Genomic DNA, 25,348 nt, shown 5'->3' on the forward strand with positions numbered 1-25,348 from the left:
GAATGTCAGTAGGTGCCATTTGTTCCACATGAAGGAATTCAATTCACTCATTTGCTACATCCGCGCTTTCATGTCAGATGCCATTTTGTCTGGCTGCCCCTCTGCTGCAATTTGTTGCTCAGCAACAACGTGTAATGGAATATTGGTGGGAAGGTTCAACCTCTACTGCCATACCACCAACATCCATCCATCTCCAATGTCTTAGGCCAACACAATAAATTAGAAGGCTTTACTTTAAGTGCAGCTCTCATAGAAGTAGAGAAAAGTATGCCACTTACAGTAGGATGAATGCATAGAAAAAGCTGTGTGTTGCCTTAAAATTACTAATATTTTGGAGAAAACACATCTAGAGTGGTGAAATACTGTCTGAATAAATACAGTTTAAGCAGAACATGGTCTGATTTTTGGGCACTCCTGTGTGGAGTCAAGATTTTGACTTGATGATCCTTGAGTCCCACCCAGCTCAGGATATTCTATGATCAGTGGTTCTGTACTTCTTAACTCTGTGTTGTGAGGTGATCTTTCTTCTTTAAAAAAAAAAAAAAAAAATCTTGTGAAACATCTTCAAAAACACTCTTAGGGAGTTGTATGTAAAACTAGAGGTAGCTGTGGGGAAAAATGAAAAATAAACTTTAAAATTAGCTTTGTCTAGTCAGGTAACTTACTATTCATAATTAAAGGTAAAAGCTTGGGTGTGTATCGTGTCTCAGCTGGCTGTACTGCAGATTTCTCTCTTTTTTCAGAGTTAAGGACAGCTATGCTTGTCTTCCATGGAAGGCCATTTTTCTTGGGGTAAGTCTCATGAATCCCTTGGGTGACTGCCCCAGAGACTGAGTTAGAGTAGCCTTAAACAGGTAACCTACTCGTCTGTTCTCTCTCCTATTAGATTCTGACTCTGTATAAGCTGGCAAGAAGCAGTTGGCTCAAGATGATAAACTTTCTCTAGAATCAGCCACACTGTGTTGACATTTTTCTGTGCTTTTTGCACGTGCAGAGGGCAAATATTGTTTTTTTTAGTGGGGCTGCTTAAAGGTGAGCGAGTTTTGCTGATTGCTCCCTGACTCTTTGGTTGTCTTATGAATGGGGAGCATTCAGAGAAGGGCAACAAAGCTGGTGAGGGGCCTGGAGCGTAGTCCTTATGAGGAGCGGCTGAAGGGGCTGCGATTGTTCAGTCTGCAGAAGAGGAGGCTCGGGGGAGACCTTACTGCTCTCTATAACTACCTGAAGAGAGGTTGTGAGCTGGCAGTCGGCCTCTTGTGTAACTAGTGATAGGACTAGAGGAAATGGCTTCAAGCTGCGCCAGGGAATGTTCAGGCTGGATGTTAGGAAATACTACTTCTCTGAAAGAGTGGTCAGGCACTGGAATGGGCTGCCCAGAGAGGTGGTGGAGTCACCAAGCCTGGTGGTGTCCAAGGAACGTTTGGACATTGTGTTGAGGGATGTGGTTTAGTGAGAAGTATTGGTGATGGGTGAATGGTCAGACTGGGTGATCCTGTGGGTCTTTTCCAACCTTGGTGATTCTATGATTCTATGAATGCTGGTTAGCATGGTACTGCCATCTGTGCACCATTTTTGTAGCAATTGGTACCTGCTGCTCTTCTACTTGTAGCACCCCCACAACATACTGATCTTCTGAGAGGCCAGGCCAAACAGCTGTGTAACATCGTCTGTGACTACAGCAGCTATTCCAAAGGTCCATCGATGCCCCTTGGGATCTTTAAAATCCCCCCCCCTTCTCTGAGGTAATTGACACTGAGTGTCACTGGCCTGGGGGCTCCACAAACAATAGGACGGTTTTGCTCGTCTTTACCAGTGAGGTGTATTTCAGTCTCCAGCACACTCAATTCTTGAGAGCCCCCAGTCACTCCAGAAATACAAATTGATTCTGTCCCTTGGTGACTCGTGGGCATTAGAGTGCACTGCGCACTGGTGTTCTGTGGGTCTGATGTGCCAGGACATTGAAACCACGCCGTCCAGTACGTTCTTATCCCTTCCTCCCTGTCTGATGGCAGGGCCCCCTCTTTGTTACCTGCGTTGTTTTTCTCTTGTGAGTCATGATCAGAACCCACAGTAACTAGTACAATTGCATCTGTTTTGTCATTCTCTCACCCATGCTTGTAGTACAGGGTTGGGTTTTTTATGCCATTTCTTCATGTCTTCTCTGTGCTCACACAATAGCATGTGACATGGATTTCTAACTGTCACTTGCTTGAGCAGGACGACGTTTGCCTTTAATAGCTGAGATTATTGATGATACAGGTGAGGAGTAGGGTTCCTCATCTTTGATCAGCTTGAGCTCCTTCAGTGGACTCTTCTGATCATCCTGATCTCCATCAGGTGTTTCTGATAGCACCACAGGTTCATCCCAATTAATCCGCAGAGACGGTTCCTTCAGCATCCTGTCCTGCTTCTTCTCTGTTGTATCTAGTCTTTCTGTTACTTCTGAGATGGCTGAAATGGAAGCGTGAGACAGAGGTAACTGTTGTTCAAAGTTTTGAAGTGTAACGATCAGTTCAAAAAGTAGGGGTCTTTTCTGTTGTGGCTCGTATCTTTCAAACAGTGCTGCTAATGAGTGCACTGGTGTACTTTTCGGGTGCTGTTCTTGTGAGCTTCTGCCATAGATTTGATGTCCTCTGAACTGTCTCAGGATCATGGTCTTGGTGTGGGTTGTTAGGAACAAACATGGGGTCGTACAACATTTCCAGCATGGCTATTTCATCAAGTGAGGGAGGCGGGCACCCAGCGTGGCTGAGCAAGGGCCTGCCGCTTCAAGTGTGGGAAATGAGGGAAATGTGCAGGAAGTGGAAGCAGGGCTGTGCTGGCTGGGAGGAAGGTGCTGTCCACGTGTGTAGAGATGGGATCAGGAAAGGCCCAGGAAAGGCCAAGGCCCAGATGGAGCTGTACATGGCAAGGGATGTGAAAAAGAACAAGAAGGGGTTCTACAGGTATGTAGGCAGGAGGAAGCAGGGCAAGTAGAGCGTTCCCTCTCTGATGAATGAGGACAGAGAACTGGCTTCCTCAGACATGGAAAAAGCTGAGGTACTCAATAAGTGTGTTGTTGCCCCAGTCTTCAGTGGTGGTTAGGCTCCCCATGTCTGCCAGGACCCTGACCCACTAGGTGAGGGTGAGGTGGTAGATTCCATCCCACTGTAACAGTGCAACAAGTGTGAGACTGCCTCATGAAACTAATGTATATGAGTCCATGGGGCCAGATGATGTGCATCCCAGGGCTCTGAGAGATGGCTGATGTGGTTACCAAGCCATTCTCCACCATATTTGAAAAATGGTGGCTGTTGGGTAAAATCCCTGGTGACTGGAAAAAGGGAAACATCTCTCCCATTTTTAAGAAAGGGAGAAAGGAAGATCCGGGGAACTACAGGCTGGTGAGCCTCACCTCTGTGCCTGGGAAGATGATGGAGCAGATCCCTGCTGGTCCCTGAGCTTAGCCCCTCAGATATAGCTAAGTTGTAGCATGTTATGTACGTGTATGTGAAATACCATCTGGATTTTTTGATTCTCCTTAAAAGCTGACAGGGATAAGCCTGACAGCACTTAAGGTCTGAGTATGGAAGCCTAACCTGAATCCAGCTCTGTGTGTTCCTGTCCCTTGTATGTTAGGGCATGTACGCAGTTCCTTGTGTACCAGCATGCTTCTATGTGACCAATGTATTCCATATTTAACATACAACTTTCTATGAGTATTTTGTGAGGTTTTTGAAAAGCACACTGTTGTACGTAGCCAAATTCAGCACTCATTTGTAGCAGTTGCAGTTGAAAATAATTTAGATGAGCTTACTGAAATGACTTTGAATTTACTTAGCTTCCAGACAGAGCAATGTGTGCCCCATAACCACCTGTTTTTCTTCCTTCATATAAGGATTCCTGATTTCTGGCACACATGTATTGGCAGGTATGAGACGTGTGAGTGATTTGGTGGAGTCTTAGATATTCATCATCTGTTATTTTTGCTCCTAATCTTATCCCTGGAACCTCTACTTCATGTTTCCTAGAAGCATCGTCTCCCATATCAGAGAGGTTTCTCCGGCCACTCCTTGCAGATCATATAATCATTAAGAATCATAGAATTACCAAGATAGGAAAAGACCACGGAGATCATCTGATCCAGCCATCTTATTTTTAATTATTTTATTGAGAACAACAACAGTAATATAACCACGTGCCTCACCAAATCCTGTCTCCCAAACAAACCCCGTGACTTTGTTTCCATCACCTACAAAAAGTACATACTGTGTAACCTGTGCTTTGCAGGAAACAAACTCCGTGTGCAGAAGTGTTCCCTAAAACAGGAAAAAAAAATTGCAAGTAATAACAAACTTATAGTAAAGCCTGTGTGCATTTAAAGAAACAGAACAATTTTGTAAAAACTGACAGGAAAAAAGAGAACCCATCCAAGCAGAATTCAGCTTTCTTATATAAAGGAAAGATATTTTCATAGATAAGTGTCTTTTATTTACAGAAACAATTGCATTGGAACACACAAACCTAAACAAAAGTAATTCTGTAGAGTACAAATATTACGATAAAGAAACAACATGAAAACATTAACATTAATGTCTAAAAGCCTTAAACAGCATGTAACAGTTCCCAGAAGGGAGGGTCCTCGCATAGATGCTAGCAGTGAAACAAGGAGCCCCTCAAAGTCTGATGTTCGCTTGAAAGCTCTCCCAAGTCTGAGAACTATTTACTTTCTGGGTAAAAACACTTGAAGGTCTGTAGTACAAGAGAGCAATTGGCTGCGAGAAGCCTGTTGGTAAAACTCTGCCTCTGTGATGGTGTCAGATTCCACAGAGGGGAAGTTGCTGTGAAAGACGTGAGGTCCCACATTCTTGTAAGGCAGAATGGAGAGGGCCTCAGGTGGCATGGGCTGGCAGGGGCTGTCCACCTGCAGCAGGGCAGGCTAGAGGGTCGGCAGAGAGGGGGGCTGCTGCAGCTGCTTGTGCAGCCTCTGCTGGTTGGTTATGGCAGGGGAGGAGCCGTGATGTAAAATGGGCTCTGCTAATCTCCTCCTCTTTTTTGGCACTGCGACCATGTCTCGCATGTCTTCGATTGCAAAGGGGTCGTCCATTGCCAGAAATGATCTTTTCCTGCTCCCCTGCACATCGAGGTGTTTTGTCTTGCACTTGTGTTTCCCTGATGGTTTTTCCCTCTCTGCCGGTTTAGGTAGCAGAGGTTCAGGTTGGAACCTGTCCTTTTTGCCCATGTTGAGGCCTTCTGCCTTGCAACTTCCTTGCCCTGTGTGATGTTGGGCAGCCAAAGGTGGAGCTGAAGCACAGCTCAGCTGAGCCTTGTTTGAGCTGCTGCATGAGAGGCCATTTGCATGCAGAGATGGTGGGAATGCAGGCAAGCCTCTGCACCTCTTCTTGGCCACTGGGACAAATTCCTCATGCAGTTTGCCTGCAGTGTTGTCCCCTTGGCTGATGTCATTTTCCGGGCTGTCATTGTACTGCTTCTGCCCAGGTGGCCGTGGATGTTGGCTGTGCTGTCGTGGTGGCTGATCTTCTGCCTTCTTCTCCACCGAGCATCTCTTTGAACAGCCTGTCTCTTTTGAGCGCTCTTTTCCCTCTGGCGTCTGGAATTATAGAATTGCTCAGGTTGGAAAAGGCCTTAAAGATCATCAAGTCTGACTGCAACCTAAGCATACTACCCCTCACTCTAACAACCCTCTGCTCAATCATGTCCCCAAGCATCATATCCAAACCATTTTTAGATACATCTGGGGATGGTGACCCAACCACCTCCCTGGGGAGCGTATTCCAGTGCTTAACCACCCCTTCTGTACAGTTGTTTTTCCTGATATTCAGCCTAAACCTCCCCTGGCACAACTTGAGGCCATTTCCCCTCATCCCGTCACCTGTCAGCAGTGAGAAGAGTCCAGCCCCGCTCTCTCTGCAGTCACCTTTGAGGTATTTGAAGAGCACAAGAAGGTCTCCCCTCAGCCTCCTCTTCCCCAGGCTAAACAGCCCCAGTTCCTCTAGTTGCTCCTCGTAGGGCATATTCGTAGGGCTTGTTGCCCTTCTTTGCACCTGCTCCAGCACCTCAATGTCCTTTCTGTACTGAGGTGCCCCAAACTGAACGCAGTACTCAAGGTGAGGCCTCACCAGTGCCGAGTACAAGTAGGCTATGGAAGAGAAATACTTCTGCTGCTGTGGTCTACCAGGGCTGGTGTCCTGCCTGTATGTGGAGAAGGAAGGTTCCAAAGCTTCTTTCTTTTTTGGACATGCACAGTTCACTGCTTCTGTTGTGTTTGCATCATTTGTATCTGTTCAGGTAATGACAGAAGCATTTGGTTTCTGTGTTGCACTTGTAGGAATGACTGCAACAGCTGCAAATTGTGAAAAGTTTTGCCCACCCCCATTTCTACTTTTATTCTTTCCTTTTCTAAAATAACAGCAGTGACAACAACAACAAAGTGGAGTCTTGTCTACAAACTTAATCAAGGGTCTCAGAAAATGTTAAGAATTACCACTGTCTTATCCATTCCATTATAAATTCCTGATGATCTGCAAGCCCTTTGAAGCTTCTTAATCCTGACCTGAGATCCCTCTGAGCGTATGCCCAGCAAAAGGACCATCCGTTTTTGCTTCCTTCAGTGAAACACCAAGTTCAGTGCGTGCTGTCACGTGTGCTGTGAATACCACTGAATAAACAGCACCTCCCTTCTGAGACCAATGGAGTTGGCCTGGATGATTCCTGCCGCAGGCTTTGGTTGAGAATGTGTTGCAAAACCACTAGGAAAAAATGACAAAAATTCTAAATTCAGAATTTGGACACAGTGCTGACCTCTGGAGCTCTCATGCTCTCCAGTCATTTCTTTCTTTAATATATATCTCTCTGTGAATGTATATATATGTGTATGTTTTGTGTTCCCTATCTCTGTTGGCTTGCGCCTGAGGTACCTGGATTGTAGAATTTTAGTAGCTAAGAAATTACATGACTACCTCAGCAAAATGTCAACGTAGGATAAAAAATATTTGAACATGTTTTCTTTTCATCTTGAACTTCTCTGTAAAATCCCAGGTACTGATATTCAATGGGAAGACCTCAATTGTAATGTGGGTTTGCTATGAGTCAAAGAGGAAATGCTTCATTTTTTTCTGGGTTTCCTTCTAAATCAAGTGGATGCTGAATAAAAGTGTTGCTGTGGCTCAACATTGCCTCTCACCTATTCTTTCTATGAAGGAATTTTAAAATAACACGAGTTGTTTCTGAAGCATCTTAATGCATTCAGCCACCATGATACAAAACATGAATTTCTGGTTGTACTTTTACCACAGAAAAGGTTTTAGCACCGAAAGATAAAACCATTCCTCAATTGGTCAATACTCTTCCGATAAAGAACAATCTGATCTTGTACTTCAAAGATTGCAAGACTGGTGATGTTGTGAGTGTAGCGGAAAGGCGAAGTCACAGCCTGAACCAGTGGTTGAGCACCTGGTGGGAAGGCAGGGTTAACCCAGAGAAGCTTTGGTGCACGTAATGCACCTGAGTGACAGGAAGGGATGGAGCCAGGATCCACCCCTTTGCAGGCCTCATGTAAGGATTGAGAGTGGAGGTGAGGGCATCTCTTGCTGGAGATCTTTGCCTACTTGAAGCCTTCTAATGGTAAGCAGCTCTTTTCCTTCATTTCTGCATTTGCAGCTGCTGCATTTGGGCTTGTTCTCATTCACTGTTGCTAAAGTCTTTACTTACCTGTTATTATCATGGTACTTTCCATCCTGTTATAGCATCACAAGTGAGCATTTGTTTCCTTGGTTTTGGTCAGAGCAGGGGATACTGAGCCCTTTTCTCCAGTCTGTCAGGGATAGGTGAGAGCTCATGAAAATATTGCAGCTATTGAAGGAAACTTTGAAATGCTATGTTTCAGCAGTTTTACCTTTGTAATAGAGCTATGAAGGTATTCAGCTTCTCCTTAGGCAATAGTCATTTACCTTTTTCTTTCTATCAGAGTTAAGAAGGATAGCTATGCTTCTGTGAAGGATAGTTTGTCTTGGGGTATGTCGCACAAATCCCTTGGGCGACTGCCCCAGAGGCTGAGCTAGAGTAGCCTTGAACAGGTAACCCACTCTTCTGTTCTCCTTTCTCCTATTAGTTTCTACCTGTGTGTAACTGGCAAAAAGTAGTTGGCTCAAGATAAGTCTCCATAGAATGTACGTGCTGTATTGACATTTTTCCATGCTGCAATAGACAAAACCGTCACTGTTTAAAAGAATTTAAATTCTAACGTCAGTGTAACATTGCTTTTTCACAGCATAAATTGAATAAAAATGTCAAATTGAGAAGTCTGTTGATTGTCTCAGACTCAAATTTGTCAAAATGTACACATATGAACTGACAGAGCTGTCCAAAACTCAATTGGCAGATACCTGTCCTCTTTGGCCTTAACTAAGGCATATGAGGTTTGAGGCAGGTGCAAGCTCTTTTCAAGAACTGTGGTGCCTACTGTAGGTGAGAATTTCTCCTGAGCCCTGAACTGACTTGCAGTAATTTCAAGCTAAATGGAAGAAGTAATGCTTCTTGTCTCTATATTAATCCTTGGTCATCTGGTTGTGCAATGAATGATGAATTTCAGAGTCCTGACAAACAGAAATCCTTAGAGTGCGTAATTACAATGACTGTAATTTACTTGCATTTTTATCATGGAGAAAAATGTATGGCTTAGAGGTAGAAAGAAGTATAAGTTTTGTAGATTAATGGCAAATACCATACTTTTTTTTCTTCCCTCATGTGGACCATGAGGGCATTTTGACAATAAACTATACCTGTCAGTACAGTAGGCTACGTGTAATGCTAGCAATCAGCTAAGAGGCACTTCATAAGGCTTGTTATTAATCACCCTGTCAATTTGAATTCCATGGGCATCCTTCTTTCCACTTTTCACTTGGAATTTATTTCAGAGCACAGTCAAGGCTCTGCTGTTCATTATGTTCAGCATTAGCTAATTTGGCTTTTGGCAACTCTTATCCCAGTTCCTATTAAACACTTTCCATAAATTGAGATAAGGGTTGTGCCAAAACATCTGAGGATTATCAAATGGTTACTTAGAGATTGGTGCATTATCATGCTGCTTTAAAGACTGTTGGGTTACTGCAGAATTAACCATTAGCAAATACTTGAAAGCTACAAGGTAAATTTACACCTACAGCATTTTTTCACATTTTTAGAATTGACAGCAGGAGGAAACAAATGTGAGAAAAGTTATGACTTAGAATGTTTTTGAAAGGCTCATTTGTGTACTTTGCATTTGTATAGAGTTTTTAGGAAACCTACCTCTTAACTATTACCTTGGAGAAAATTGTGGAGGACTTTGTGCATCTAAATCTTCTCAAACAGACTAATGTGACCAGATACCTCTTCAGTTCAGTAGTGACCAAATATGATGGATAGCAGCTGTGGTTGAAACAAGAGTAAGAAATAATTTTTATAAATAAACAGAAAATTTGTGGTTTTGGAATTAATAGAATTGATAGAAAACATAGCAGTGCTATAAGAGGAAAAAAATTAATGACTACACAACTGATTGGATTACTTGTGCTTTCAACTTCACTAGCATGTGCACTGGCAGAATGTAGTTACTTAACAGGTTGCCACTGATGATTTATGTTGAAAGTTGTGTCTGACTTGAATTCTTCCTGAGGCTTTCAAAGAACAGCACCATGTTTCATAAAGCATACTGGGTTGCTTTATTTATTTTCTAGCTGGGCTCTTACAGTATTGTAGAAAACAATACAGAAATCCATGAGGGCAGAAGAGACTATTACCTGCTCATGAGCTCTTTCACAGGGAGATGTAGGTGATGTCTGAAATGTCACCTTTTTTTTTTTTCCTAGTTCTTCTTTTTTATTTCCCTGCTTTGCTTCACCCTTTGCTTTGGCTATAACTTGCTGAAAACGTGAAGGCATAAGGCCAAGACTGGACTGGAAAGGGCTGTGTGTTGGTCCTGCTGGTGCAACAGGAACAAAACAAATGCTGATGCTCGGGGTGTAGCTTCGTACTTTTTAAATGATTGAAGTGTACCTCAAAGTGGTATGTCACGCCTGGTATCTTTTTCAGTGTAGAGGTGTACTTGTAAGGTTTTCTACACTAATTAAAACAGGTGAGAAAATGTAAATGTATGGACACTGTGCAAGGCAGCATTCATCTCTTAGGGCAGTTTGGTACACGCTACATGATATGAGCCCTAGACAAACGCAATAAGCATTCTGATTCAGCTGTTGAATATTAAGACCCGGATTCAACAAATAGCTCTGTTTTTTAAACTTGTACTTCTAAGCTGTGATTAAATGTTTTTCCATACATAAATATATTTATGGATACGCTTAAAATACAAGCTTAAATACTCCATTAATCAAGGCTTGCTCTTACAAATATGCTGGTATAGATGATAGTAGATGATTGGTCTGATCCTACTTGTCTAATGTTCTGCTATAAATGTAGCTGTCAGTTTTCCTCAGGCAGCCTCAGTGGTTCTTTTTGTGCATGTATGTGTTCACCAAGTCACACGAAGTGGCACTGTTAGAAGCTATAAAGAGACCATCCTTGCTGAAGCCTCCTGCTGCCGTGTAACGAGCTTCTGTCCAGCTGCATCCTTCTTCACTGCAGGCTGAAACTCTCCCTGTAGGACTTAAAGGAACTCATCAGGTGCAAGTGCACAAGCGTTGCCTGTCTTAAGCATGTTCCAGTTGAGAGCTCAGATGGATGTCACAGTGTCAGACCTAGAGTGGCAAGAGGCGTGAAGTCTGAGCCAGAGCGGCTACAGTTTGTTCTCAGGGTCTACCCTGAGTTTTGGTAGCGAGAAGGAGAAAGCTTATTCTTGTGACAGTGTAGGAGGGATGGGATATACTTGTTTAGGGATAAAAAGAAGATGCATGCAAATCAGGGCAGTTGTTTGGGTTGTAAACTTGTGTGTGTGTGTGTGTGTGTATGTCTGTGGAGGGGAAGACAGCCTCAAATTGAATGAGAGATGTGGAGAAGCCTTGAAAAATATGACCAGCACCAAATAACAACTTCCTCTTCTCTCTTCGTCACCTCCCAGGGTTTGGACGCTTCTGTGGATAAAACAAAACCTGGAAGGTGATACCAAAGGGGTTTTTGTCTTGTTTTTCATAAGTCAGATTCTATTTACATTTCATAAAAATTCCATAATATGTTCCATGCAAGGTTTTAAACCAAACAGGAGAAAGGACTTTTCTCAAGTCCTTCTGCTGTGGTGATTCTTCCCTGTTAGGGAGCTTCTACTGAAGCTAGTTCAAGCTCAAAATGGGAAGGAAGGTTTGCTCAAGATTTCTCTTTATGTGTATTGCAGAAATATGTTCTAATAAATTTATCATATTGATTTTAAAGACAATTTAATTTAATAGAACTCCCCTACTTTATGGAAAGTTTTCTTTGCCTGTATTGGTCTATTGACAGGATTATTTTTCCCTTTCTATTTTTCCTGCTCTCAGAAGCATACAAGGCCCTCACTGCTAAACACTTGCCACAAAATGAGATAAATTTATCCTCTGGTCCATTCTTTGTCTTTGATCTTGGCTTAATTGAATGTCAGAATACTGTGATCTAGAGTGCTAGCAGAGGCTCTAGTGATTTCCCTGCATTCAGCTCTGACAATAATATAATCCTGCAGTGATACTTTGTTCTACTTTTGTGAAGGTGTTTTGCTTATACCAGCGGGGAACTGAGGCTGAAAGTGGTGTGGTGGTTCTCACGTAGAATGCCTTATCTATGTACAGTGAGTAGTCGGCGGCCATCTTGTTTCTTAGTACATACTGGTCATAGGTTGGACTGTGTCCGGATTTCTGATTTTAACTGATTTTTTTGAGAGTAAATACTAGATTCTAAAAAAAAAAAAGTTACAAATTTTTATTAAAGTGTTTCCCAGCTGACACTGCACTGCATTGACTAACCAGCCATGCAACTACTCTTTTTGTTCTTTTTCCCTTTTCTTTTCTTTTTCCTCCAGTTAAGTAGATTTTGACAGGAATCGCTGCAGTCAGACTGCTATAGAAATCAAATCAGCTCTTCAAAATTCCATGAATTTAACCCTAATTTGCATATTCTGTTTTACAAGAGAGAAGGTTGGGGACACATTGCTGCAAAACACAGCTGCTGCTTCTCCTCTTGTCCGTAGCTGTGCAGAACAGAATGGTTCTTCCAGCTCTGGAAGCACCTGGCACAAGACCACAGAGTTTGATGGCACCGAGTTTTCCAAGAGGGAGAGACTCATTGCTGTTTCTCTCTGAGCCCATTTGGCAGGTTGCAAAATGGAGGGGGTGGGGCAGACTTTGCTCCTGGCATCAGGGAACTTACAGCTTGCGTTAATGTTATCCTGGGTTTTGCTCATAGTGAAATAGTCCTCTTGAAATTGTTATGAAGGGCATGTTCTTGGAAGCAGCATTGGTTTCTGATGGCTGCAGTGAGAAATAGTAGTTGGCTTTGCGACCTGGTTTAAAAAGATGCCAAAAGCAGCTCTGTGAAGAGATTTTTAGTATTGGATGGATACATTTACACTAATTGTGTAACAACTTTGGATAAAATAGTGTTTTCTTCCTATCATACATCCATAGTAGTGTTAATGTAACGTTTCGCTACAAAGGATAATTTTGCTGTCTGTTCTGGTGATTTATTCTGTTCACATAAGGCATTTTTTCTTTAAAAGCAGATGGCTCCTTTTCCTGATCTGATTTATGGGAATTATAATACAACGGCATTAAGAAATAGTATGAAATAGGAATGATAAAATGAATACAACTACTCATCTCCCTACTTTTTCTTCAATTTCTCTTGAATAACTACTTGCACTTCCTCAGTCAGATGGCAATTCCAAAATGCAATACAAACTGCTAATAAAATCAGATACGTTTTCTTTTCAAGGGATTGTATGAGTCCAATGACCAACATTTGTCATTTCTGCCAGTCGCCTTCCCAGTTTTATTAATATTACTCCTACTTTATAAGTAAGAACAGCAGGAGACATTTTGGGAATCTATATATTTCTTGAAGATGTTACCAAACAACAGCTCTTGCTGTCTACTAAGTCCTACATGTTTGCTGAGGTCACAGCCTTACACACTAAGGCATCCCACTTGGTTCTCAGCAATTTATAACTGATAGAGCTTTGTCCATCTAAACCAGTCATCTGGAGGGCATAGGGCAAGCAAAAATAATGACTTTCCCCATTTGTATTTCTACTGTGTGGCTTGAAGGCTTTCTGAATTGAAAGTGCTGCTTTTGTATTTAAGGTTGTGTCCATCTGTTTAAAGGCTATCAGTTGTGCTAGAATGGAAATTGACTTTTCTGGCAGAGACTGTCAAAGGCACTCTGTGTGTTTATACGCTATCTGTGGATAACAGGTATATTAACAAAACAAAGAAACACATCAGAAAAGCTTTGGAGTACCGCTTTACTGGGCTGTTGATAACACAGTAATGCTCTTCATATGCTGAGATAGATGAAAACGCATTTGCTCTCCTATTTAAAAAAAAAAAAAAAGAAAAAAGGAGTTTTTGAGGGTTAACTGCAACATTTTTATTGGGAACTGCAACATTTTTATTGGGACACCATTAAGCTGAGTGGGGAAAGCAAACTTCCATGTGAGTAGAAGAGTGTTTTACTGTTGACATGGAATAATATGGTATTATGCATTGCATTACACAGCAGACACTTTAAATGCTTCATTAACCTCTTAATCTGTGTTCAGTTTTGCACTGATGATGTATTACTGTCCTGTGTATGTAAATGTATTACATTCACATATACATAAATCACTATGTACCGTGTGCTGCAATTCAGTTTCTGTGCACCAAAAAAATGTTTAAAGAACTACCACTTTTACTGGAATAACAAATACAAAATTAAATTAGAAACTTACAGAACACAGTGAAAATAGCATTTCTTTAAAAACTAAACAATGTATGTTCATATTCAAATTGTGAATGAATGTAAATAAAAAAAGCCATGGAGTAGCTGAGGCTAAATATGGTTACAGTATGTTATCTATGCACTTGTCACAATAAATGTTTACATCTATTACTAACACTTCAAAAATATGCTCTTCAAGCTTCAAACTCTACAGAATAATATTTTTTTCTTTTTTTTTCTTTTCAGCACTTGCTACTAGCAATAAAGTTTGTCATGGCATTTGTAATTCCTGATAAACCAAGAGAGATACAGATAAAGCTGGCCAAGTTGGAATTTGAATCTCTAGAGGCTCTCAAACAACAGGTAAGAGCAACTGACCTATATAGCAGCGAAAAGCTTTGGTGGCCTGAAGGAAAGAGGAACGAGGGAGATTCTGCTTTAGTTTTAGGTGAATAAATACATAAATCCTGGGACACTGAGACTCCTGTAATGCTGTATTAAGCGTATCCTTTGTGTGCTCCAGGTGCTGCTGTGCAACCTCCGTTCTGTGGTATTTGTGTAGAACTGGAATGTCTAATGTAGCAGCTTGTGACAAAATGATCTCTTAGTTCTGGACAAACCAAGTCTGAAAACAACGTGCTGCCTTTTCTAGTTATAAAAACCCCATTCTCATGTGGTGGTAGAACATCGCTATTGAGGTCAGCGATGTCTTCCATAATCAGCCATAATAAATAAAATCCAGATTACAGTTGAATGTAATGCTTGATAGTTTTCTTTTGCCTTTTTCTAGTACTTCAGTGTGAAGTTTCTGGGAGCTAGTCATGGATCTTCTGTGCTTTTTAGATGATATTAAAAGGAGCAGGGCTACAATTCAGTTTCAGTTATTACTTCTCTGATTCCATTTTGTAAGCAGGCAAAACTAGGTCATCCACAGGAACCTTAAGCTCAAGTGAAGACAGTCACCTTTGATTATGACATTCCAACTGGAATATATACTGAATCTCTTTCAACATGAGTATATATGTCAGCAGTCGGGACTTAATCTGAATTTCAGTAAGAACCAGAAGCCTGGCAGTTTTCATCTATTACTTTTAGACTTCTTGCAGAATTCAGGAAGAATATTGGCTGGTTGTTAGGTGCCTTGGTAGGTACTTTAAACACAGGAAAAAAATCAACAAACAGAAATAACTGTTTAAAACAACAGATATTAAAGTCTGGGGCAAATGTGCTGTGGTATCATGTTGCAGAGAAACTGGTTGATATACTGTCATGGAAGTGTGCAACACTCAATGCTATCCAGACACACACATCATTGTGTTTTACTGTGTGAGCTTTACATTAAAAGTGATCTGTTTTTTGGTTTTTTTTTTTTTAAAGCTTTTAGACTACCACTGTCCTGGGATACAGCTATTAGAAGGATGCTAACACTATCAGACTGTAAATCTCTATGATGCCAAAATAGATTATTAAGCTCCGTATATAGTGTTTGGAGAGAGAAGCTAATACAGCTGCTTTGAGCTGTTGTATTGATTATGTTTGGGATCCTTAACTTTAGGCAGGGTAAGCACTTTCAGATTTTCATTAATGCTAAGATAATTGCTTTCTACCTGGTGCAGTTGAACTGTAACTGTTCTGTGTTCAAATCCTTATGAAGACTAAGTGTCTCTTTGAAAAGAGATTTCAAGGAGTACAGTGTTCCAGCTCATTGATAGAGACTAATGATAATCATTAAAGCTTGTTAACTCCTATATGATGAAAAATGCCGTAATTCAAAAACAACATCAACAACAAAACACCAACATTTTATGTTGGAATAAGAGCACTACTATTTTGAAGTTCTTTTCAAACTTCAGATAAGAAAGGTTTTTAGGTAGTTCTGTAATGCTTCTCTCAAACATTTCTTCATGCAGTTTATGTTGAGACTGTTGAATAGTTTGTAATAATTTGATTTATTTTGAAAATACTTTTTGATACCCTCTGTGTGGTCAATGTCAGACAAAATCCTTGAAACTTTCTAATTGAAACTGGGGAATGTGCTCTATCTCTGAACCTTGTTTCAGATTTCCCACTTGTCCTTCAGGCTGGTTATACTCTTACTTTTTTGGGGGAGGGTTAGGGAAGGGTAAGGCAGAGAGTAAACTTAGTCAACACTTCAACAGTGGATTCTGGAGAATATGGTGCAAGATTGATGGAAGAGGAGCAGGAGCAATCCTGATCCCAATCCCTAAAATGGTCCACTTTTTTTGTCACCTGGAAAGAAGCTTGGATGCTGAGCAATGAGAAGTGGTCACTGTCAGCTACTGAGGTGAACATCATGATCATGATCCCTTATAAGAAAGTAGCTAACTCTAAAGCAAGGTTAGTGCACAAGACCTTCTCCTTGTGCTTTACAGCAGTACTCAGTTCTGTTGCATCTATTTCTTGGAAGAGCAGAAGCATGTTATGTTATTTGGTCTAATTCCTATTTTAAGAAAGAGACCAAATACTGGCACACTGCAAGCAGCAAGAGAACACTGGATTCGTTCCTGGGTGGTTCAGGAATGACCATGTTTGTAGGGTGAGTCTCAGTGCTGTAAAGCTAGCATGAGAACACTACAGCTAGCATTTTTAGAGCAATGTTCTAGTAACATTGAAAGCTACATGGATAAGCGTTTTGGCTTCTGGACAGGTCTAAGTTTAATGAATAGACAAAAGAGTTCAGTGTACCCAGGCAAATCAAATGAGAAATAAATTGAGGCAGAATAATTGTTTGTGTTGCTTTCATGCTCGGCTACTTTCTGAGCATGAAATACAGAAGGAACTCCAAAATATATATTTTTATATTGCTATTTTGACAGGAAGAAGTAATGTTTTAAGCAGTGAAGAATGGTGTATCTTTTCACAAAGTGCAGCTACTACTCAGCGTTAGTTCTGAAAGCTTTTTCATGCAGTATCTTCCATGGTGGTCATACCACCTGCTTACAACTGCTTGATGCTGTAGAGTGTTCTGAATCTCCACAAGCAGTTACTTCAGTGCTTTAGAATGTGTTTGTAGTGCTCCTTAATGATTTCCAACATAATAACAACATTTCTAAAGCATGGGTAGGTGTGACATTCACTAAGATTTCTCCAGCAATGCCATCCCTTTCCTGAAAGTGAGCCTGGTGGTCTCAGTCCCCTTTCCAGGAAATACAAAATCTGGAAAAAGCTGTGACTGATCACAGCATCACCTCTGTTGACCAGAGACTTCTTTAAAACGTGACAGTGCATGAACTAGCTTTTCTGTTTGAAAGGGATGATGAGAGAATGGCCGGGAGCCTGCCGTCTGTCTGCCTATGTACAGTCGTATGGAGTGCTTCAGCTTTTTCACCTTGCTTTTACAGGTATTCTGGCATGTAAGAGTTACTATTCTCTCCAATAAAAATCACAATTTCAGTGCTTTACCTTTGCAATTTACTGCGCTGTGGCAGCTCTAATAACTGCTGAGCGTTCTTCTTGTTGACAGCAGTGGCTAGACCTTGCTGTTTCCCATGGGAAAGGCTCACACTAGCGCTAACCACATCTTTTCTCGAGGGAATACACCAAGTTTGAAAGTGCTGACCCCTCCGGCCACTGGCCTGTGCTTAAGCTTCTGGGAGAACAACTTTCTGTAGCTTGGAACAAACCACAGAAATACTGCTAACTTAGATGTTCCCCAGTGCAAAAGACCCTTCCGCTCGCCTGTTGCACCTCTTCAAAAAGCTGTTCCGGCAGAGTTTTTCCACTTCAGTAAGTGTCATGTAAGCACATCATGTGTCTCAGAATGAGGCTGTGGCTGTGATGGGCCAACAATGCTGCTTGAACTGGCATTGAGCCACAGAAATATGTTGGTTTTTATTTCTGGGAGGAGGAGAATGGGAACCATTTTTAATGCTTAACACTGGGAGTGTGTGAGTTGTGAGCACTAACCATCCTGCTTTTTTATCCTGCAAAATGGGAACTGAAGGCAAGTTTTGTAAGGCAGCAACAAACTTAATGGATTACTGCCTCATTCAGTGTTATAGTTACTGGAATTAGAGGGCTCAGAAAAGGATGATCTGTAGCTGCAGGACTGCCCTCAAAACGCTGCTGATCCAAAAAGCAGAAGCTTGTTCTGTGCTTTTTGGCAATGCTGTGCAAACACAAGCAGTCAGTCAGGACGAGAGATGACTGAAAAGAGTTCATTCAGCTAGTCAAGAGTTTGTAAGGCAGCCTGTCAGAAGGCCTGTTGGAATGCCTGGTGAAGCTTCAGCTAAAATGATGAATTTGGTGAATTTAAGTTAAAACAAAATGGGATGAAATAAAACACCCGCTTTATGGTTTTTGACCAAAAAACAACAAAACCACCCTTAAAAATTGTATTTTTTTGAAGAAATTAAGTCTCATTTTTCCAGCAAAAAAAAAAAAAAGTGAGGCTGCATTCTTTTAAAGGCCTCACTGGTTTTTATAACCAAAAGTAACTCACAGTAGATGTGAAAATAAGGACTATTACTAATAATTGTTGTTTGCTGGTTTGGGGTATTTTTTTTAGAGCCCGGACTTGTTAATTTAACTTTGCAAATGCAGTTTTTCCCCAGTGAGTAGTCAGAATGCCTCCAAACATTTCTTAATGTACCATTTGCATGTGTTTGGTAGCTGGAGGGATATAATGCAAATGTAATGCAAGATTAATTATATTTTCATACACAGCTTTTTAAACATTGGAAGCCTTACACCCTATAGGAGGGCAAGCTGTGTTCACACAATTTTGCTAATGGATATGTATTTTGAATATCAATACCTGAATGCTGGTCCTTTCTTTGGAAAAATGCCTTTAATATCAAAGTGTCAGAAAAATCAAAATAAACAGTCGTCCTTAGAAGAGAATAATACAAAATCAAAAGCCCATAATTAATATGGGACAGGAAGTTTTTGTGTTCCCAGTTATGGCTTTTCAGCTGAAAGTGAGGTTGCATGAAGTCTTCCGAGTTCTGAGCTTCCCCAGCTTCATAGAAGGTGTAATTTTCTTTTCCAGCAATCCCTTCATTCTCTGTGACTGTTGCCAGGGGTGAAACTGTCCATTTGGTTCTGTAACAGTTAAGTCACTCTGGAAAGATGGCTCGCTTTAGCTTTTTCAAGTCTGAGCTAGAGCCTGGTGCTGGAATGAATATCAGTCACTTCAGTTACATCTTTTTGCCTGGCAGCCCAGATCATCGACAAGGTATGATCTCAACAAGGAAACCTGGAGTAAGGGGATAGGATAAATCTAGGTTAAAATTGTTCCTGCTGAAAGCCTGATGTAACTGCAGCATTCTTATAGTTTCAGAACCCAGAGGGGTTCCCAATTATGTATGAACTGGTTTGAATACAAGGGAAGAGGCTTTTCCACTTTCCATATAAATGAGAGTGCACGGTGAGATTTGATTTCAAGAACTCTGTTAACCAGCTTTCTAAAGGACATCCATGTGTCTGCATGAAACTTCAGTTTCAGTTACAGGTTTTTCCATAATGGTTGCACCATATATTGAGAAGGTAAAAGAATACAACAAGAGACAAAATGAAATCTCTTGTTAAAATTTCAGTTGTTCTTTTTGAGACTAGCTGGAAAGCACTACACAGAATTCCTTAAAGAGGGGGTGGGAAAGGGGTAAACGTTGATGTGTTGCTAGTGATGGCACTTGCTCTATGACAGTCTTTGCCCATGCTGTGCAGACTGATTATGGCAGCTCTAAGGTGAAGTTTCAAATCTGATGGATACTGCCTATGCAGCCATCAGGTTTTTATTCATTTTGAACACGGAGTACCTCTGTGCTTGCTGGTGGGGCCTTGAATATTTATAGTTTGTTTTTGCCTGAAAAATAGCACTCTGATCTGTATCTACCACATCAATGTGGTGGCTAATAGGCATGCCAAGTAGGCAAGACTTTGCTATGTATGCAATGAACTTTTTTTTCTCTGAAAGGGAATGTAATTTCTCATCTGAATAGCATAAGAAGAATAGCATTATATTTTATGTGTAAGTTTTGTTTTGATTGCATAATCCCCATGAATAATAAGTTATATATATGACTTAAGTAGCATGTTTTTATGTATGTTTGAGCAGTCCTTATGCAGATATTTTTCAGACTTTCAATATGGGAAACTTTGTAAAGGTGTTTAAATGGACCGTTGCTTCTCTCATGTTCTGGAATAATTCTGTACCTTCCCCCGGCACTGAGAGTTGAAAGAACATTGAGAGAGGTGATTTTTCAGATGACAAGATAAAGGTGAACAGTTATATTCATTCTGTATTTCCCCATTTTGGAGTTTATTTTGTTGGCATAAGCATGTAGGTTAAAGGGGTGCTGTGTTTGAACAGGTAGGCCATAGCTTTCTTTTTTTAAATCGTCCCATACATGTGCAAATAAACCAGGCATAAACAATATCAATTACATTAAACCTTATCTCTCATCTAGTTGAGGTGGAATTGTTGCTTACACTTCTCCAATGCTAGACCAAAAAAAGAAGTTGTATCACGAGCTCTCAGGCTTTGAAAGCCTGTGGCTCTTGAGGTTTCCTACTGGGACCCCTGCCTCCTAGACCGTGCAAAGGATTGACCCTTAGTCAAATTACTGTCCCATAGGAGCTACTCAGGTCCCGCAGCTGAGTAACATATTGCATTAGGGTTTTTGCTTGGCTTGGGGTTCAACTTCCTTGAGAAAAGCATAGGTGTGGCCCAGTGGCTGTTATTAGAGATTGCATGCATTCGTTCATAAAGCAGGTACATCTTTATCTGTGTAAACAAATGAATGCTAGACCAGGTTAGAAATGGAGTACATGAGGAATTGCTGTATTAAGGACAAAGCAAACATTTATCAGAAATAGCATGCTGTATTTACCTGCAGCTACAAATGCCTAGGCAAGAACAGGAAAATATGGCAAGCAGGTGTTGTGCATCTTCCTAAAAGTCTCCAGCCTTTCAGTGATCTTTAATTCTAGTTTTCTGTGCCTAATCAGTTCCTTCGTATTTAGGAATCTTCAATGGTTTTCTATTCCATGAAGTTGTTCTTTCTCCTTTTGAACCATTTTTAGCTTTAGGATCCACAATGTCCTTTGGCAAGAAGTGCTACAACTCATTATTCTTGGTGTGAAGGACATGGGCTGATTATTTGCAGTTGACTTAACATATTCTAATGAGATTTGGTGGAAAAATTCATTAGCTTTTACATATGAGAGGAGATGTTTGGCTGAATTATCATTGAGGTCTTTTTTGACTTCTGGAATCTGTGAATTTGAGTTTCCATGTTTTTTTTTTTAATGGGTTTTATGAAAAATATTACTGCCTGATTTACTTCTAACTTTTTAATGATGCTTGCGAATTTGCTTTAAGACAATTAATCAGAGCATGTGCTTCAGGGTTTTAGCTAACTCAGCTCCCTTTTTCCTGTGTGTATAAATGGCCAAATAATGTGAAGTGATTCAAAGAATCCTCTTGCTTGGAGACCGTATTACCATTCTGCTAGCACAGCAGGAGTCAGGCAGATGTCCACATTTGAGAAAATCTATCAGAAATCCTGAGAAGTCTGAATTTGGGTTTATTATTTGCAGTGAGATGAGATATGCAGAAGTTGGTGGTGGTTGATCTCGTGGCTTGTATGCAGATCATGGCACAGCATAACGAATGACCTTGAGCTTCTTTGTAGAACAGCAAAGCAAGCAAACAAACAAGCCACCGAAAGAAGATATTAAACCTAAAGTCATAATTATCACATGAGACTGGAACACTTAAAAGTCCACCTTCCAAACTCTGGTAACTTCATAGTTAAAGGAAGTATCATATCAATGCTTTCTGCATAATGCTGGTTACATCTTTCCCTTTTAACTATTGAATTCCTTTATCCTCTTAGCAGCCTCTTTATAGTCACAGTAGGCAATCTTTGAAAAAATGCAACTGATTGCAAGGAGCCACTTGTTTCTGGAATAGATGCATTTGGAAGTTACCCTCCGTCCGCTCCTGTATTGTGTGCATGATGTTTACCAGCAAACAGTAATCATAGTGGGTAGCTTTCAGGGCAGAACTATTGCACTAAGATACAACATTTCTGAGTCTGTTCTAATGCCCAAAGCCTCTTAGCTTTTTTAGGTTGAATTATCTTGCGTCCTCCGTGCAGCGTTTTTAGGCATGCACCAGCAAAATAGTTTTTCTGTCCTGCCAGTGTAACTATAATAATGGTGGTGCAAAAGGAGGATGTTCTGTTATAAGGATGTGCTAGGAGTTAGCGTTTCAGTTAATCAGAATGTGTGACTTCAAATAACTTACGTTTGCAGTTTCCTGAAAAACTACTTGTACATCTTCTGTTTTCCGAAAGCTGTAAAGAGTTCTAAGTAAACACAGCGGAAAAAATTAACCTTTGTGTGCTGTAAAGATGTAGAAAAGCCAAATAGAACGCATTTCTAAGAGCAAAGTGTCTTGTTTTTTGTGCATCAGTCGGGAAGAATAATTTGTGACTTTGTTGGATGTATTTGCAGGGGTATATATGAAAAAGTCTAAAAACTGGAGAGCTCCTCTCTTCCTACTGCTAGCTGGTGTGATGCCATTAACATAGGCAGTCTGGGGAGGCCAGGGGTTGGCAGTAGGTTGTTTTTGAAGTTACCTCCTTAGAAGGCAGGTAGTGCCAGGGCTGGAAAGCAGGAGCTGCCGGATGGTCAGACATCCAGAGATGCTGGGCTGTCAGCATGGAGAGGTTACATAAGGTGCATAAGCCCGTTACATAAGGGCTGCCTGGCTCTCGGGTCACTGCTGCTCCTCTGGGATGAGCTGCCGCCTGCCTGAAGCCAGCACGCTGAGCACGTGTGCATCTGAATCATTGCCACAGCAGGACCGACAGCTTTACGTGTGAGGTACGTGTATGTTCCAAAGAAATGAGTGGCTTGTAAGAACAACAAAATCAGTCAAAATAACCTTCAATTAATTTCTTGAATATCAGTTCAAAAGAGCAGCTCATCTGTAGAACCTCATCTTGCAGGGGAATCTTCTCATTACTGTTTGAAACGGTGGGGAGTTTTTAAGCCCAGCCAAAAGGGGCTGTTGTTCTTGTACAGATGTATTAAACATTTCTTTGCTTTTGATTTGCCAAAAAGAATTGTACCTCAGCTTTTGTTAGCTTTTTTGTACTGCTAGCAAAATATGAAGATTTAACTAGAGTTCACTTGCAGGGAGGAGAATGGATATTTCTCTAGGGGGAGAAAAGTAAAGGTGAGGAAAATCTGCTGAGGCCTTTTTTGATTCAGCATTATTTAAGAGCAAGAGCAAAAGCAAAAGGTGTTTGATAATGAACATGACTCTCACTCATTGGTCACATAGCAGCAGCACCTTCTTGACAGCATGCCAGATCTAATTTCTGTTACAAGTTAAATGGCCAAGATCACTGTATTCAGTAGTGGTAACAGGTGATAGCTCTACAAGATGTTCTCTTCTTCTGAAACTGCTGGAATGATATGAACTGAATGTACAAAAACGTTCTCTTCTTTATCTCTGGCCTTGTCTCAAAATCCCTTTGAAAAGTCAGGGAGGTGGGACACTCATGGCGTAGGATCTTTACAAAGAGCATTGCTACCCCAGTCTTGTGGAGCATCAGTGCATACAGAAGTGGCATCCTCTTGTATCCTCAGGTTCCAGAGGCCAAGCACTAATGAGGAACTGGGGTGGTCACTTGCCAAATAGGTCAGGAGCAGAATCTCTTCCTCTCTGTCCGGGAATACTTTGCTTTGGACTTGAGGGTGTTCAATATCATACCAAGCTGAAGCCTTTGTACCTGTCAAATATCAAACTAGACAAAATGCTTTTTTATTACAGAGATCTTTTGGATGTTGTATCCTGCAATCATACAAGTCTTGAAATTCCTGAGCAAACAGGATGTGCCTGGGGCTCAATGTTCGTGGTGCAGACTATGCTAGTGCTCTGCTATAGGTCCAGCCTGCAGCCACATTGCTCTGCCAGATGCTGCTCTGCACGATTGCATTCATGCCAGTAATGTTGTGTCCAGCATGTGACAGTTGGGTTAATGCAGCTCACTGTCGGAGCTGGGGTCAGTTCAGCTATATCAATGAAAAAAAAAAAGAAAATTTATGCAGATCACCTTGCTAAGTAAAATGAAGGCAGCTCTGTCTGTTGACAGTCTAATGTTAAAACCAACCTCCTTTGGAAGACATCTGTTTGGGCAGTCTGTCGGCTGATGCTGGAGCAATCACAGCTCCCCGTTAACTCCATGGAGGAACATTTTGCAGGAGTTTCTGCAGTACGCTTTCCTCCTTTAGCGCCGTGGAACTTGCACATTTCTTAGTTTGTAAGCAGCCCCTTTTGCTTTGTTAGCATAATACAAACTGAGTTTTTTCCTCAAGGAAAAAACTTAAATCTGTTCTGACTTCTCATGTCTAGGAAGATTGCCCTGTGAAACCAGCCCGCAGTCTCTGTGCTGTTTAAATAGAACATTTCTCTCACACCTCCAGTCCACATGATAGCTGATGGCTAGTCACTGGGAGTGAGAGCCCTGTGTGCAATTGTTTGGGGAAGAGAAATAATGTATCTGCTGTACTAGTAATGGGTTGTTCTTCTGGACTTGTTGTCTGCATGTATCCTATGATGCACCTTAATTCTTTGCCTCTTCAGAGTCGTGCAGCTTTCTGTTCCCTAATTGCTGAAGAAGTGGGCAACTGGTTGTTCCTCCCATAGCTGGGACTTAAGAGCAGCCATACCAATGTCAAGTGTATCAACAGCAAAATCCATTCACTATCACTTAAAAAAAAAAAAAAGTTAAAAGTAAAAGCAAATAATGTTTCTTTTGTATTTAGTCTGTAGATGAACAAGGGGCAGTTGCATTCGCTTCATGTTCTAGTCTGTCATTGACCTGCTGGCAGACTGTTACTGACAAAGGGTGTGTGACTATAAAATAAATGTAGTTTATGGGGATTATTTGGTATTAAAATGGTCTTCTTCCTGCTGTAATCTGTCACATTTTGTACCTTTTTTTTTTCCTTATTCTGACTGTTGTACTTTATTTGGAGAGGGTGTTTGCGTTGACTCATTTTGGTGTGTAGATTCTTTTAGTGTTCTCAGTTTTGCATTTCTTTGTTGTACTTAATGTTTATAGCCTCCATGGGAAAGGCACCGTCAGGCTGTAAGGCAGTGAGTTTCACGAACCTGATGTAATAAATGCACTCTTTGCCTCGTTGCAGTTCACCCTGAACTCTAATCAGCTACTAGGCATTTCTAGTCCCTGTAGAGAGAGTATTTTGAAAACATCCATTTATTTGCCGCTATGAGCGTTCAATAGCTCTATACACAGTGACAGTGGAATTAATCCAGGAAAAGAAATGGTCTGAAAAAAGTCATCTAAGTACCCGTGCTAGCCTTGCTCCGCTAGGCAGTTTGTTTACATTGATTTTATTAGGGTACAAACAAAGAACTAAGGAAGAAAAGAATCCGTTCTGAATTCTGCCGTTCGCTCATTGTAAT

General features: G+C 41.1%; 1 protein-coding gene across 9 annotated transcripts in view; it reads left to right on the plus strand.

The window, feature by feature from the left end:
- ANO10 (anoctamin 10) overlaps window positions 1-25,348 on the plus strand; it is a 118,137-nt gene that overhangs the window by 67,586 nt on the left and 25,203 nt on the right. For 8 of the 9 annotated variants that reach the window (XR_005857841.2, XM_004939430.5, XM_418773.6 and 5 more), the window contains exon 12: window positions 14,125-14,241. Coding sequence is in view for 8 of the 9 variants with exons in the window: in XM_004939430.5 (XP_004939487.1) it covers window positions 14,125-14,241 (117 nt within the window). In the remaining variant the exon portion in view is untranslated. Of the gene's footprint in view, window positions 1-14,124; window positions 14,242-18,889; window positions 18,926-25,348 lie in introns of those variants that run through there. The other variant, XM_040696314.2, reaches the window with a different exon arrangement.

Source organism: Gallus gallus, chromosome 2 (assembly GCF_016699485.2).
Source record: "Gallus gallus isolate bGalGal1 chromosome 2, bGalGal1.mat.broiler.GRCg7b, whole genome shotgun sequence".
In the NCBI taxonomy this organism is placed as follows: domain Eukaryota; kingdom Metazoa; phylum Chordata; class Aves; order Galliformes; family Phasianidae; genus Gallus; species Gallus gallus.